The sequence below is a fragment of the Pristiophorus japonicus genome, chromosome 16 (genome assembly GCF_044704955.1).
Source record: "Pristiophorus japonicus isolate sPriJap1 chromosome 16, sPriJap1.hap1, whole genome shotgun sequence".
NCBI classification, from domain to species: Eukaryota; Metazoa; Chordata; class Chondrichthyes; family Pristiophoridae; genus Pristiophorus; species Pristiophorus japonicus.
In genome coordinates this window covers 131,769,972-131,785,130 of record NC_091992.1, presented here as the reverse complement: position 1 = coordinate 131,785,130, position 15,159 = coordinate 131,769,972, and the positions used below count along the sequence as shown (strand labels likewise).

General features: G+C 44.2%; 1 protein-coding gene across 5 annotated transcripts in view; it reads right to left on the bottom strand.

Annotated features, from left to right (window-relative positions):
* cep112 (centrosomal protein 112) overlaps positions 1-15,159 on the bottom strand; it is a 516,124-nt gene that overhangs the window by 429,041 nt on the left and 71,924 nt on the right. For 3 of the 5 annotated variants that reach the window (XM_070857896.1, XM_070857897.1, XM_070857898.1), the window contains exon 6: positions 11,381-11,458. The exons of the other annotated variants lie outside the window; for them this stretch is intronic. In XM_070857896.1, coding sequence (XP_070713997.1) covers positions 11,381-11,458 — 78 coding nt within the window. The remainder of the gene's footprint in view (positions 1-11,380; positions 11,459-15,159) is intronic. 5 annotated transcript variants of the gene reach the window in all.

Here is a 15,159-nt window from a genome sequence, read left to right as displayed (position 1 = left end):
AGAGGAATCTCCCTGCTGTTGGCCACTGGGAAAGTAATCGCTAAAATCCTCTTCTCCTTGTGGCTAAAGAGCTCCTCCCAGAGACAATTGCAGATTCCGTCCACCAAGGGTACAACAGACATGATCTTCACCGCGCGACAACTACAAGAGAAATGCAGGGACAGCACCTACCCTTGTACATGGCCTTCTTCGACACTGTCAACCATGAGAGACTATGGAGCGTCCTCCTTCGTTTCAGCTGCCCCCAAAAGTTTGTCACCATCCTCTGCCTGCTCCACGACGATATGCAGGCCGTGATGCTGACCAATGGATCCACCACAGAACCAATCCACGTCCAGACCGGGGTCAAGCAGGGCTGCGTCATTGTGCCAACGCTCTTCCCGATCTTCCTTGCTGCAATGCTCTATCTCACTCTCAACAAGCTCCTTGCTGAAGTGGAACTAAACTACAGAACCAATGGGAACCTGTTCAACCTTTGTCGCCTCCAGGTTAGATCCAAGGTCATCCCATCCTCTGACATCGAACTACAGTACGTGGACGACGCTTGCGTCTGCGCATATTCAGAGGCTGAACTCCAAGCCATCATCAACATCTTCATCTACAAGAGCATGGGCCTTACGCTAAACATCCGTAAGACAAAGGTCCCCCAGCAACCTGACCCCGCCACACAGTACTGACCCCGGTCATCAAAATTCATGGCATGGCCTTGGACAACGTGGACCATTTTCCAGCATCGGGAGCCTACTATCAGCAAGAGCAGACATTGACGACGAGGTCCAACACCGCCTTCAGTGCGCCAGCGCAGCCTTCGGTTGCCTGAGGAAGAGAGTATTTGAAGACCAGGACCACAAATTTGGCACCAAGCTTATGGTCTGCAGGGCAGTAGTGAAACCCACCCTCCTATATGGCTCAGAGACGTGGACCATATACAGTAGACACCTCAAAGCACTGAAGAAATACCACCAGCACTGCCTCTGCAAGATCCTGCAAATCCACTGGGAGGATAGACGCACCAACGTCCGTGTTCTCGATCAGACCAACATCCCCAGCATCGAAGCACTGACCATACTCAACCGGCTCCGTTGGGCGGGCCACACTGTCCGCATGCCCGACACAAGACTCCCAAAGTGCTCTACTCCTACACGGCAAGCGAGCCCCAGGTGGGCAGAGGAAACGTTTTAAGGACACCCTCAAAGCCTCCTTGATAAAGTGCAACATCCCCACCAGCACCTGGGAATCCCTTGCCCAAGACTGCCCTAAGTGGAGGAAGAGCATCCAGGAGGGCGCTGAGCACCTTGAGTCTCATCGCCGAGAGCATGCAGGAACCAAGCGCAGACAGCAGAAGAAGCATGCGGCAAACCTGACTCCCCACCCACCCTTTCCTTCAACAACTGTCCGTCCCACCCATGACAGACGGCAATTCCCGTATTGGACTGCACAGTCACCTGAGAACTCACTTTTAGAGTGGAAGGAAGTATTCCTCGATTTCGAGGGGCTGCCAACGATGATGAATGATGAAGGTACGCCCATAGTGCTGTTAGAGAGGGAGTTCCTGGATTTTGACACAGCATTACTGAAAGAACAACAATAAGTTTCCAAATCAGGATGGTGTGCAACTTGGAGGGGAACTTGCAGGTGATGGTGCTCCCATGCGCCTGCTGCCCTTGTCCTTCCAGGTGGTAGAGGTCGTCGGTTTGGGAGGTGCTACCAAAGAAGCTGTGGCGAGTTGCTGCAGTGCATCTTATAAATGGTACACACTGCAACCATGGAAATTAATGTTGAAGGTGGTGGATAGTGTGCCAATCAAGCGAGCTGCTTTGTCCTGGATGAGGTCAACTTCTTGAGTGTTGTTGGAGCTGCACTCATCCAGGCAAGTGGAGAGGATTCCAATACACTCCTGACATGTGCCTTGTAGATGGTGGAAAGGCTTTGGGTAGTCAGGAGGTGAGACACTCGCCGCAGAATACCCAGTCTCTGAGTTGCTCTTGTTGCCACAGTATTTATGTGACTGGTCCAGTTAAGTTTCTGGTCAATGGTGACCCCCCCCCCCACCCAGGATGTTGATGGTGGGGGATTCGGCGATTGTAATGCCGTTGAATATCAAGGGGAGGCAGTTAGACTCTTGCTTGTTGGAGATGGTCATTGCCTGGCCCTTTTGAGGCATGAATGTTACTTGCCACTTATCAGCCCAAGCCTGAATGATGTCCAGATTTTGCTGCATGCGGGCATGGACTGCTCCATTATCTGAGGAGTTGTGAATGGAACTGAACACTGTGCAATCATCAGCGAACATCCCCACTTCTGACCTTATGATGGAGGGAAGGTCATTGATGAAGCAGCTGAAGATGGTTGGGCCTTGGACACTGCCCTGACGAACTCCTGCAGTGATATCCTGGGACTGTGATGATTGACTTCCAACCACCACAATCATCTTCCTTTGTGCTAGGTTTGACTCCGGCCAGTGGAGTGTGTTTCCCCTGATTCCTATTGATTTTAGTTGTACTAGGACTCCTTGATGCCACACTCTGTCAAATGCTGCCTTGATGTCAAGGGCAGTCACTCTCACCTCACCTCTGGAATTCAGTTCTTTTGTCCATGTTTGTACCAAGGCTGCAATGAGGTCTGGAACAGAGTGGTCCTGGCAGAACCCAAACTAAGCATCCGTGAGTAGGTTATCGGTGAGTTAAGTGCCACTTGATAACACTGTCGACGCCACCTTCCATCACATTACTGATGGAGTATACACTGATGGAGTGGGTAAATTGGCCAGATTGGATTTGTCCTGCTTTTTGTGCACAGAACATACCTTGTCAGGTGGATGCCAGTGTTATAGCTGTACTGGAACAGCTTGGTGAGAGGCGTGGCTAGTTCTGGAGCACAAGTCTTCGGCACGACAGCTGGTATGTTGTTGGGGCCCATAGCCTTTGATGTATCCAGTGCGCTCAGCCGTTTCTTTATATCAGGTGGAGTGATTCAAATTGCCTGAAGATTGGCTTCTGTGATGGTGGGGAACTCAGGGGGAGGCCGATAGGAATCATCCACTCGGCACTTTGGCTGAAGATGGTTGCAAACGTTTCAGCCTCGTCTTTTGCACTTGCGTGCTGGGCTCTGCTATCACTGAGAATGAGGACATTCATGGAGCCTCCTCCTCCCGTTAGTTGTTTAATTGCCCACCACCATTCAAGGCTGGATGTGGCAGGAGTGCAGAGCTTGGATCTGATCTGTTGATTGTGGGATTGCTTAGCTCTGTCAATAGCATGCTGCTTCCACTGTTTAACATGCATGTAGTCCTGTGTTACTGCTTCCTCAGGTTGGCATCTCATTTTTAGGTATGCTGGGTGCTGCTGCTGGCAAGCTCTTCTACACTGCTCATTGAACCATTGGTCCCCTGGCTTGATGATAATAGAAACATAGGGCCCAAGTTTCCACATGATTTGCGCCTGATTTTTTAGGAGCAACTGGTGGAGAACGGACTATCTTAGAAATCGCAATTCTCCACATTTTTTTTTCTGCAGTTCTCGGCAGGTAGACCAGTTCTACTTTGGAACAGAATTTTTTTCTTCAAAAGGGGGCGTGTCCGGCCACTGACGCCTGATTTCAAAGTTTCCACAGTGAAAACGTACTCCAACCTAAGTTAGAATGGAGCAAGTGAAGATTTTTGTAGAACTGAAAAAACCTGTTCTACACATTAAAAAAATCAGGCGCAGGTTACAAATTAGGCGTCCAGAACGAGGTGGGGGGGGGAGGGGGGAGGGAAGGGAAGTCATTAAATTCTACAATAAATCCTTATTTATACTTCGACAAATATTATACAAATAAATCCAACCTGAATAAACATTTATAAGCAAATAAAAGATTAAATAAACCATCTTCCTACCTGTGTGAAAGTGCTTCAGGCACGGAGAATGCTGCAGTCAGCCTGAGGCGCCCGTTCTTCCCGCCATCAGTACTGCCATCCCAGGAATCAGTCTGGTGAACGTTCGCTGCACTCCCTCAACAGCAGATTAGGAGACCAAAACTGAACACAATATTCCAGGTGAGGCCTCACCAAGGCCCTGCACAACTCCAGTAAGACCTCCCTGCTCTTATACTCAAATCCCCGAGCTATGAAGTCCAACATACCATTTGCCTTCTTCACCGCCTGCTGTACCTGCATGCCAACTTTCAATGACTGATGTACCATGACACCCAGGTCTCGTTGCACCTCCCCTTTTCTTAATCTGCCGTCATTCAGATAATATTCTGCCTTCATGTTTTTGCCACCAAAGTGGATAACCTCACATTTATCCACATCATATTGCATCTGCCATGCATTTGCCCACTCGCCTAACCTGTCCAAGTCACCCTGCAGCCTCTGAGCGTCCTCCTCACAGCTCACACCGCAACCGAGCTTCGTGTCATCTGCAAACTTGGAGATATTACACTCAATTCCTTCACCCAAATTATGAATGTATATTGTAAATAGCTGGGGTCCCAGCACTGAGCCCTGCGGCACCCCACTAGTCACTGCCTGCCATTCCGTTTATCCCGACTCTCTACTTCCTGTCTGCCAAGTTCTCTATCCACGTCAGTACAATACCCCCAATGTGTGGGACCTTGTCAAAAGTCTTTTGAAAGTCCAAATACACCACATCCACTGGTTCTCCCTTGTCCACTCTACCAGTTATATCCTCAAAAAATTCTAGAAGATTTGTCAAGCATGATTTCCTTTTCATAAATCCATGTTGACTTGGACCGATCCGGTCACTGCTTTCCAAATGCGCTGCTATTTCATCTTTAATAATTGATTCCAACATTTTCCCTGCTACTGATGTCAGGCTAACCGGTCTATAATTACCCTTTTTCTCTTTCCCTCCTTTCTTAAAAAGTGGTGTTACATTAGATACCCTCCAGTACATAGGAACTGACCCAGAGTCAATAGACTGTAGGAAAATGATCACCAATGCATCCACTATTTCTAGTGACACTTCCTTAAGTGTCGGATGCAGATTATCAAGCCCCGAGGATTTATCGGCCTTCAATCCCATCAATTTCCCGCCTAATAAGGATTTCCTTCAGTTCCTCCTTCTCACTGGACCCTCGGTCCCCTCGTATTTCCGGAAGGTTATTTGTGTCTTCCTTCGTGAAGATAGAACCAAAGTATTTGTGCAACTGGTCCGCGATTTCTTTGTTCCCCATTATAAATTCACCTGAATCTGACTGCAAGGGACCTATGTTTGTCTTCACTAATCTTTTTCTCTTCACATAGCTATAGAAGCTTTTGCAGTCAGTTTTTATGTTCCCAGCAAGCATCCTCTCATACTCTATTTTCCCCCTCCTAATCAAACCCTTTGTCCTCCTCTGCTGAATTATAAAATTCTCCCAGTCCTCAGGTTTGCTGCTTTTTCTGGCCAATTTATATGCCTCTTCCTTGGATTTAACACTATCCTTAATTTCCCTTGTTAGCCACGGTTGAGCCATCTTCCCAGTTTTATTTTTACTCCAAACAGGGATGTGCAATTGTTAAGTTCATCCATGTGATCTTTAAATGTTTGCCATTGCCTATCCACCGTCAACCCTTTAAGTATCATTCGCCAGTCTATTCTAGCCAATTTACGTCTCATATCATCGAAGTTACCTTTCCTGAAGTTCAGGAGCCTGGTCTCTGAATTAACTGTGTCACTCTCCATCTTAATAAAGAATTCTACCATGTTATGGTCACTCTTTCCCAAGGGGCCTTGCACAACAAGATTGCTAATTAGTCCTTTCTCATTACACATCACCCAGTCTAGGATGGCCAGCCCTCTAGTTGGCTCCTCGACATATTGGTCTAGAAAACCATCCGTAATACACTCCAGGAAATCCTCCACCGCATTGCTACCAGTTTAGTTAGCCCAATCAATATGTAGATTAAAGTCGCCCATGATAACTGCTGTACCTTTATTGCACGCATCCCTAATTTCTTGTTTGATGCTGTCCCCAACCTCACTACTACTGTTTGGTGGTCTGTACACAACTCCCACTAGCGTTTTCTGCCCTTTGGTATTCCGTAGCTCCACCCATACCGATTCCACATCATCCAAGCTAATGTCCTTCCTTACTATTGCTTTAATTTCCTCCTTAACCAGCAATGCCACCCCACCTCCTTTTCCTTTCTGTCTATCCTTCCTAAACGTTGAATACCTCTGGATATTGAGCTCCCAGCCTTGGTCACCCTGGAGCCATGTCTCCGTGATGCCAATTACATCATATCCGTTAACAGTTATCTGCGCAGCTAATCCGTCGACCTTATTACGAATACTCCTCGCATTGAAGCACAGAGCCTTCAGGCTTGTTGTTTTAAACACATTTTGTGCCTTTAGAATTTTGCTGTAATGTGGCCCTTTTTGCTTTTTGCCTTGGGTTTCTCTGCCCTCCACTTTTACTTTTCTTCTTTCTATCTTTTGCTTCTGCCCCCATTCTACTTCCCTCGGTCTCCCTGCATAGGTTCCCATCCCCCTGCCATATTAGTTTAACCCCTCCCCAACAATTATAGAGTGAGGGATATGCCGGGCCATGAGGTTACAGATTGTGGTGAAATACAATTCTGTTGCTGCTGATGGCCCACAGCGCCTCATAGATATCCAGTTTTGAGCTGCTAGATCTGTTCTGAATCTATCCCATTTAGCACGGTGGTAGTGCCACACAACACGATGGAGGGTGTCCTCAGTGTGAAGACGGGACTTCGTCTGCAGAAAGACCGTGCAGTGATCACTGCTACCAATGCGGTCATGGACAGATGCATCTGCGACAGGTAGATTGGTTCTGAAGAAATGACCAATTTGATTGCTCAGTTTTGTGATGCTTAGTCTTTCTTCATTACAATCTACCAACTGCATCAAACTACTTCAGAGTCATTCACATTCAATCAGAAATTTGATTCGTAACTTATTAACTAAGTGTTCATTACATTACAATTAACAATTAACATTGAAACAACACATCACAGCGTCACCTACTGCTATTGCAGAAAAATGTGAAATCCCACATAAGAGGCAGCTGATTTACGGGTATTCATTGTATTTTGAAATGGAATACAGTGACTCACTGCAATATAATGGAAATGAAAGATTACATTTAAGGACTTTTTTTTTTCCCCCACTGGATCAGAAAAGATTAATGGACGGGGATCTAATAGAGGTTGTCAAAATTATCAGTAGGCTTTGAAAAAGTAAACAGTGAAAGATTTTTCCGTTTACATTGATTGATGAATAATAAGAAGGGGGCAGAGACTCAAGACCAGAAGAATGAAGGGGAAAGTTGGAAGAATTATTTTTCTCCCACAGAGCATTATTACAACATGGAATGCTTTGCCACAAGTGACCATTGAGGCAAAACTTAACAACTTGTATTTAAATAGCACCTTTAACACTTCATAGGAGCATTATCAAACAAAAATTGACATTGCTAATAAGTCACCAATAAAATAACTCTTGGTCTAGCTGATCACTCAATACTATTATCAACATTATATTCTGGTTCAAGTTTTCCATTTTTAGGTGCAATGTTTCTTTGGTTTCTGTGTTCAATGAGAATTCGATAAGCATTTCAAAAGGAAAAGTATAAAAGGATACAGGCAAATGGGATGACAGTAGATATCTCCAGTTGAAGACCGAGAACAGGCACGGAGGGCAAATGGCTTTCTTCTGTGCTGTAATTGCTATGATTCTACAAATACTGAGCAGTCCAATATTGGGACATTGATTCACTGCATCAAATGTCATCTGGAACCATCAATTCACAATACAATGAGCTCCTGACTTCGGACAGGATTTGAGAGAAACAGTGAGTGGAGGCTGGCCTCCAGCAGGGAGGGAAGGAAAACATAAGGGTAAATAGCCACACAACCTTAGTGGTTGGCAACACAATGACATTGGCAGAACCTGAAAGCAGGTCACCATCTTGGCTACACAGCTGGGAATGGTACAAGGCACGTGATTGTCGAGGAGGAAAATGTTTTCTTCCTTTCAATTTCCTCCCTTCCTCTTCCGAAGTTGTCAACACTTGCTAAGGTATGGTTCCATGGCTGTTCGTCATCTGCCAGGACCTCACCAAAGTGATGGGGAAATACATTAAAAGAACAAGGGGAATACTTTAAAAACACATACATATACTATCATATGTTGTGAGTATTTATGAATGTTCTTTTACTGAGGAAACAATGAGTGCCTGGGAATGACACATCTGTCCTCGAATCAAAGAGTTCAGTTGCCATTCTCAACCTCAAAAACAGAGCTCCAGCTGTTCATTACTATCCTTTGAACCCTCCGATCAGAGATTATGCTTCCTGGTATTTGTTTGTATTTTTGTATACACACACACTTTCATTTAGTTGCTGGCTCCTTATCCTGTTTTTCTAGTGATGACAGTAATACCATGACAAATGCTGATGTTTAATGAAGTAGATTAATTCTTTGTGACAGATAACGGAGAATGAATAATTTTCATCCCACCGCTGATTGCCAGGATTTACTGTCGCTGGCATATGGTCTCTAATTTGAAATGCTGCCGCCATGTTATTTAATTAGGTGGATATATTTAAAGCTGGCCTGGCTTTTGTGGTTTACTTTTTATGACAATTGTGATATTTTAGTAATAATAACCAAACCTGCAATCATAAAAGTTAGAGAAGTCTGAATTATCTTACGTACTTTTACAACAGATGTAGCCTTCTGTCCCTCTGCAGTCCAGTACATTTCCCAGAGCAGTTCAGTGGTGCAGCTGTTTGTGGTGTCTCCTTCACTGACTACTGAAATGACTTTGAAGTTTGCAAAGGCCAATACCATTCTATTTGCTCTCATGCAAAGCCACAACTAAAGGATATGGGATGACTGTACTCACTTTGATCTGTTTATTACTAATATTGTATTCTCAATTGAGTTAGTCACTGAACTGCAAAGCTATTGTGTGGCTATTGGTTACTCTATTTATGTAACGAACCAGAAACTTGTCATAGTGCCGAGAATTGAGGGGAGATTTTAACTCTTGACGTGATTACTGAAGTTTACTATCCTGAACACAATGTGCTCATGTCAGTTTTATTGAACCCCAAAACTAAAATGTGTTTGCGGGTGATCTTTTTTAATCACTGAAAATGTGAGTTGAACAGCCCGACATGATAGCTGTAGTAGTGGTGGAGCTGAGACTCCCAATGAGTCTTCCTTGCTTCAAGTGCACCCTCTGTAGGTGAGTTTTCCTGATTCTTCAGTGAGTTACTTGACTACACAAAGTACTCGATCCTGGAGAAAGTGTGAGGAAAGAGGGACATGGGGATGGGGAAAGATCATTCCTGTACGGGGGGAGCGGGGGGGGGGGGTGAAGAAACAAATTATCAGGGAGGCCTATCGTACCACACCTAGAAAAGAAAAATGCACAGCACTGACAATAGCCAAGGAAGCATTTGAATGTCAAATCATCCCATCATCTGAGATGACAGAAGGCAGCAAAAAGGGGGAAAACAATAGAAGGAAACCTATTAACAAAAATATTTCTGAATGAAAAAGCTCAAATAACAGTCATAACCAACAAAGCTAAGCTAACCTAACCTAAGTAACTTGTATAGAACCTTGGTTGGGCCACACTTGGAGTACTGTGTACAGTAGTTCTGGTCTCCATATTATAAAAAGAATATAGAAGCACTGGAGAAAGTGCAAAGATGATTTACTAGAATGATACCAGAATGGAGAGGTTATTCCCATCCAGAAAGATTGAACGTATTGGTTCTCTTTTCTTTGGAAAAAAAACCAAGGGGTGACCAGATAGAGATCTTTAAGATTATGAAAGGTTTTGATAGGGTAGACGTGGAGAAGATGTTTTCACTTACGGATGGAAAACAAGATATATGGGCCATAAATATAGGATAGTCACTAATAATACAATTGGCAATTCAGGAGAAACTTCTTTATCCAGTGAGTGGTTAGAATGTGGAACTCGGTACCAGAAGGAGTAGTTGAGGCGAATAGCATGAATGCATTCAAAGGGAAGCAAGATAAGCACGAGGGAGAAAGGAATAAAAGAAAAAAAGACTTGGATTTATATAGCACTTTTCATGACCACCGGATATCTCAAAGCTCTTTACAGTCAACGAAGTACTTTTGGAGTGCAGTCACTGTTGTAATGTGGGAAACGCGGCAGCCAATTTGCGCTCAAGCAAGCTCCCACAAACAGCAATGTGATAATGACCAGATAATGTTTTTTTTATGTTGAATAGAATGATATGATGATGGGGGTTAGATGTGGAGGGTGGGAGGAGGCACGTGTGTAGCATCATCACTGGCACGGACCTGTTGGGCCAAATGGGCTGTTTCTGTGCTGTAAATACTATGGGGTCAAGTTTCGGGCCGCGCCTGCAACGGCACAGCCCCATGAGCCACGCCTGATTTCCGCGCCGAAAACTTACCTCAGGTCAATCCAGGCCCTCGGCGCGGGGCGGGGCAGCGCAGCACAAGTTGTGGGGGGCGGAGCCAGGTCCCTGCGCTGAAAACACTGCTGGGACCTCTACACATGCGTGCTGCAGTAGCTCCAGGCGCCCGAAACTGCGTGGGAGGGGCCCGAAGCAAGTCGTCTCTAGCCCTGGCCGAATGGGCTCACTGGGGCGGTGAAGATCAGACTGCACCTCCCTCCTCCAGCTGTGGCTCCGGCTTCCCCCCCTGGTTCAGCTCAAGCCCCCCTCTCTCTCTCTCTCTTTCCCCCCCCTCCCCTCCTCTCCCCCCTCCCCCCCTCCCCCCCTCTCCTCTCCCTCCCTCCCCCCCCTCCTTCCCCCCCTCCCCCCCCCTCCCCTTCCCCCCCCCCTCCCCCCTCCCCTTCCCCCCCCCCTCCCCTTCCCCCCCCCCCCTCCCCCCTCCCTCTCCTCTCCTCTCCCTCCCCTCCCCCCCCCCCCCTCTCCAAATTTTTTTTTGGATTGATTTATTGGTTGATTTATTGATTTATTTATCATTTATTATTGATGATGGCTTTTTATTTGTAAAAGTGATGTGTTTCATGCTTGTAAACTTCCCTTCCTCCCCCCGTTCCCTCCGCCTGATTTTCTAAGTGTAGGCGAGGTTTTTCAGAGCGTACAAAAATCTACACTTACTCCATTCTAAGTTGGTTTGGAGTAAGTTTTCACTGCCTAAACTTTCAAAACAGGCATAAGTGGCCGGACCCGCCCCCTTTTCGGGAAAAAAAATCTGTTCCAAAATGAAACTGTTCCAGTTGACTAGAACTGGAGCAAACTAAATACCGAGAATTGCAATTTCTAAGATACTCCATTCTAAACCAGTTGCTCCAAAAAAATAGGAGCAAATCAGGCCAAAACTTGACCCCTATGTAACTATGTATTAATTAATACTATGTAAACCAAAAGCAGATAAACATAACATACCCCAAGATTCCACTTGTTTAATCTTGCTTCAAAGTTACTGTCATCAGAAAATGTAACTGGTCTGGGTTCAGAAACCACCTGGAATCACAATTCAAATAAATTTTAAACTAAACTGTCATGAAACAAATTGGGTTTCAAAGTGAGGAACAAAATAAATCCTTTCAAATACTTTCTATATAAAAGATTAATAAAATTACTTTGTTGAAATCCAGGTATCACTGAACAGATTATTTTCCCTCCAGTCCACACTGCAGTGATGAGCTTTACCTTTCACTGCAGTGTAAGAGGTGTTCTCTTCCTTCTCAAAAGCATACCAAAATGGTGAACATTATATGGGCAGCAATCCCCTCCTCCCACCAAAGTGCCATTGTTTCATTATAAAAAGGTTATGGATGGGTCAGATTAACGACAGTATTTTTCATGTGAAGTAAATCTGATTAATAGGAACAGGGGTAGGCCATTTAGCTCCTCAAGCCTGCTTTCACCATTTAATTAGATCATAGCTGATCTGTTCCTCAACTCCATTTACCTGTCTTTGACCATAATCCTTGATACACTTGCTGAACAAAAATCTATCTATCTCATGCTTGAAAGTTTCAATTGATCCCAATGTCCACAGCTTTTTGGGGAAGAGAATTCCAGATTTCCACTGCCCTTTGTGTGAAAAAAAACTTTCTGATTCAAATGGGCTAGCATATGCCTCCTTATTCTGGACTCCCCCACCAGAGGAAATAGATTTTCTGTATCTACCCTATTGAATCCCTTTATCATTTTAAAGGACACTATTAGATCTCCCCTCAACCATCAAAACTCAAGGGAATGCAAGCTAAGTTTATGCAACCCTTTAAGTATCATTCTGATGAATCTGTGCTGAACCCCCTCCAACATACCGCTCCTGCGATTCGGTGTGCAAAACTGAACACATTACTCCAGATGGGGTCTGACTACGCAACGGAAGCATCACTTCCTCAGTTTTGTATGACAAACCCATTGAGATAAAGGCCAAATATTCCATCAGCCTTTTTAATTACTTCTCTAGAAACCAATATTCCATTAAGCAACACTGCTCCAATTAAGAGTGTTCTTTCCAAGAACCATGATTATAAAACCTCAGCCTAGAATACAAGTGTGCAGCTGCCAATAAGCCCAGATCTTCATGGAGGATTTCCTTCTCTTTGAGGGTCATGAATCTTTGGAACTCTCTCCCCCAGGGAGCTGTGGAAGCGGAGTCATTGAATATATTCAAGGCGGAGATTCACAGATTCTTGAATGATAGGAGAGTCAAGGGTTATGGGGAACAGGCAGGAAAGTGGAGTTGAGGCCAAGATCAGATCAGCCATGATCTTACTGAATGGCGGAGCAAGCTCGAGGGGTCAGATGGCCTACTCCTGCTGCTATTTCTTATGTTCTTATGTTCCCCTTTCTCATTTGTTTATTGTTTCTGCGATCATTCTCACTTGAAATGCATTTTGTTTGTTCTGCTCTATTACAGAGAGACAACTATTGCTTTTATTGAGTGTATTAAGTTCAAACTACAATGTTAGAGAACTAGGAAGAACATGAGAACAAAACTTAGCAGAAAGTTGGGGAGGAGGAGAGAGGCGCTACAGCATAGTAATTTAAATAAGTATAGGAAATGAAAATTCAATTAAATTAAAATAAACTAACAAAACAAAGACCATCAAAAAAAAAAGAGCATCCACCCAAAGAAAAACATGAAAACACAACAGGTGCGAACAATAAGTTCAGAAAGGAATATCATGCAGCCAAGAAAGAGCAGAAGAAAAGAAAAAATCAAAGGGTTGTAAATGAAACAGGGATTACCAAAACAAACATCTGAAAATAAATTTGGCATGGAAATGAAATAAACAAACCAACCAAAAAAATGTAGACCAAAAGGGAGGAAACCTCAAGCCACAAGTTTGGCAAAGTGTTGGATTCAGTCAACCACTTCAGTGGCGCTCCAAATTGGCATGGGTATTGCAGCAGTTTACCAATCAACAGACAGTACATTTACGTGGGAGCTGGGAAGTGGAGTTGAGTTAACACAATGTCCATTCATCCCTGGGGTGTGGATTAGAATTAAGTCCTGGTTAGTGCAATGATCGTCTCCACAATTGTAAGGATCCTAAGTAAAATGATCCTGGGTATTCTCAACCCAGGTTCCTAATGAATTCAAGAACAAATCTTCATGTTGTTAGTCCAACTCAGAGGCCACAAGAAGGGCTGCTGTGAAAGATTAAAATATGTCACAAGCTGACAGTGCTGTACATTGTTGGGACTTTTCAAGTGAACTTCATCCCACATCTTGCACACATCATTCCTGACTAGAGCGTAATTGGTTACAGTGCAACAGTTACCAATATTATTGCAGAGGTGATGCTGAAACGGAAAGTGTAGAAGTGGATCCAGAAATAGTCCTCACTGGAATTAGGACTCTTAAAGATCATTGGGCTGTTGAGCCATTGGTATTCACCGTAGGATGCTGAGAAAATGGGGGCTATGTTATGCGAGCTCACTGAAATGTGTCATTTTTCCCTATGGACTGGAGGGATACCCATGTGGTACCGATATTTAAACAAAGATAATAAATTGGAACCAGGAAACCATAGACCCATTACTTTAACTTCAGTTATAGGCAAATATCTCTTAGAACCAACAAGGGATAAGGCCATACTAGATTTAGGGATGAGTAACGCACCAAAAGTTACTTAACAAAATGACTAAGGGAACATCTTGCAAATATTGACCACAACATGATTGAATTTGATATTAGGTTCAAGAGGGAGAAAGGAGAGTCACAAATGAAGGTTTTAAATTTAAAAGAAAAAGACGTGCATTTATATCGAGCCTTTCATGACCATTGGACATCTCAAAAGCGCTTTACGGCCAATTAAGTGTTTTTGGAGTGCAGTCACAGTAATGTGGGAAACGCGGCAGCCAACTTGCACACAGCAAACTCCCACCAACAGAAATGTGATAATGACCAGATAACCTGTTTTTGTTATGTTGATTGAGGGATAAAATATTGGCCAGGACACTGGGGATAACTCCCCTGCTCTTCTTCGAAATAGTGGCATGGGATCTTTTACATCTACCTGAGGGGGCAGACGGGGCCTCGGTTTAACGTCTCATCCGAAAGACAGCACCTCAGCATTGCACTGGGATGGTCAGCCTAGATTCATGTGCTCAAGTTCCTGGAGTGGCACATGAACCCACAACCTTCTCACTCAGAGGCGAGTGTGCTGCCCACTGAGCCACAGCTGATACGTAGCAAGACAAACTTTGAAGGGATGAAAAATAAACTAGCCACAGTAAACTGGGCTGAGTTGTTAATAAGTAAGCCTACAGAAAAACAGTGGGATATATTCAAAGAAATTTTCAGTACAATACAAAAATCAGTAAATGCCCCATAAAGGCAAAAGCTTCACTTGTTTTGCCACTTATACACATCACTGAAATGAAACCCTTGCGTACTGAATTGTCTTATGGAAGTTGCACATTTTGTTAACGGCCAAAAATGATTTTTTTCTTCAGTAACCATGGTCAACAAAGAAGGGAAGAGACAGTATCAAGCTAAAAGAAAAGGCTTACACAAATGCAAGGAAAAGCAGAAATCCAGCAGACTGGGAGAGCTATAAAAAATAACAAAGGTTACAAAAAAAAGTAATAAGAGGTGCAAAAAAGGAACTTGCAAAAAGATTTACGAGAATGGTTCCAGGGATGAAGGACTTCAGTTACGTGATTAGACTGGAGAAGCTGGGGTTGGTCTCCGTAGA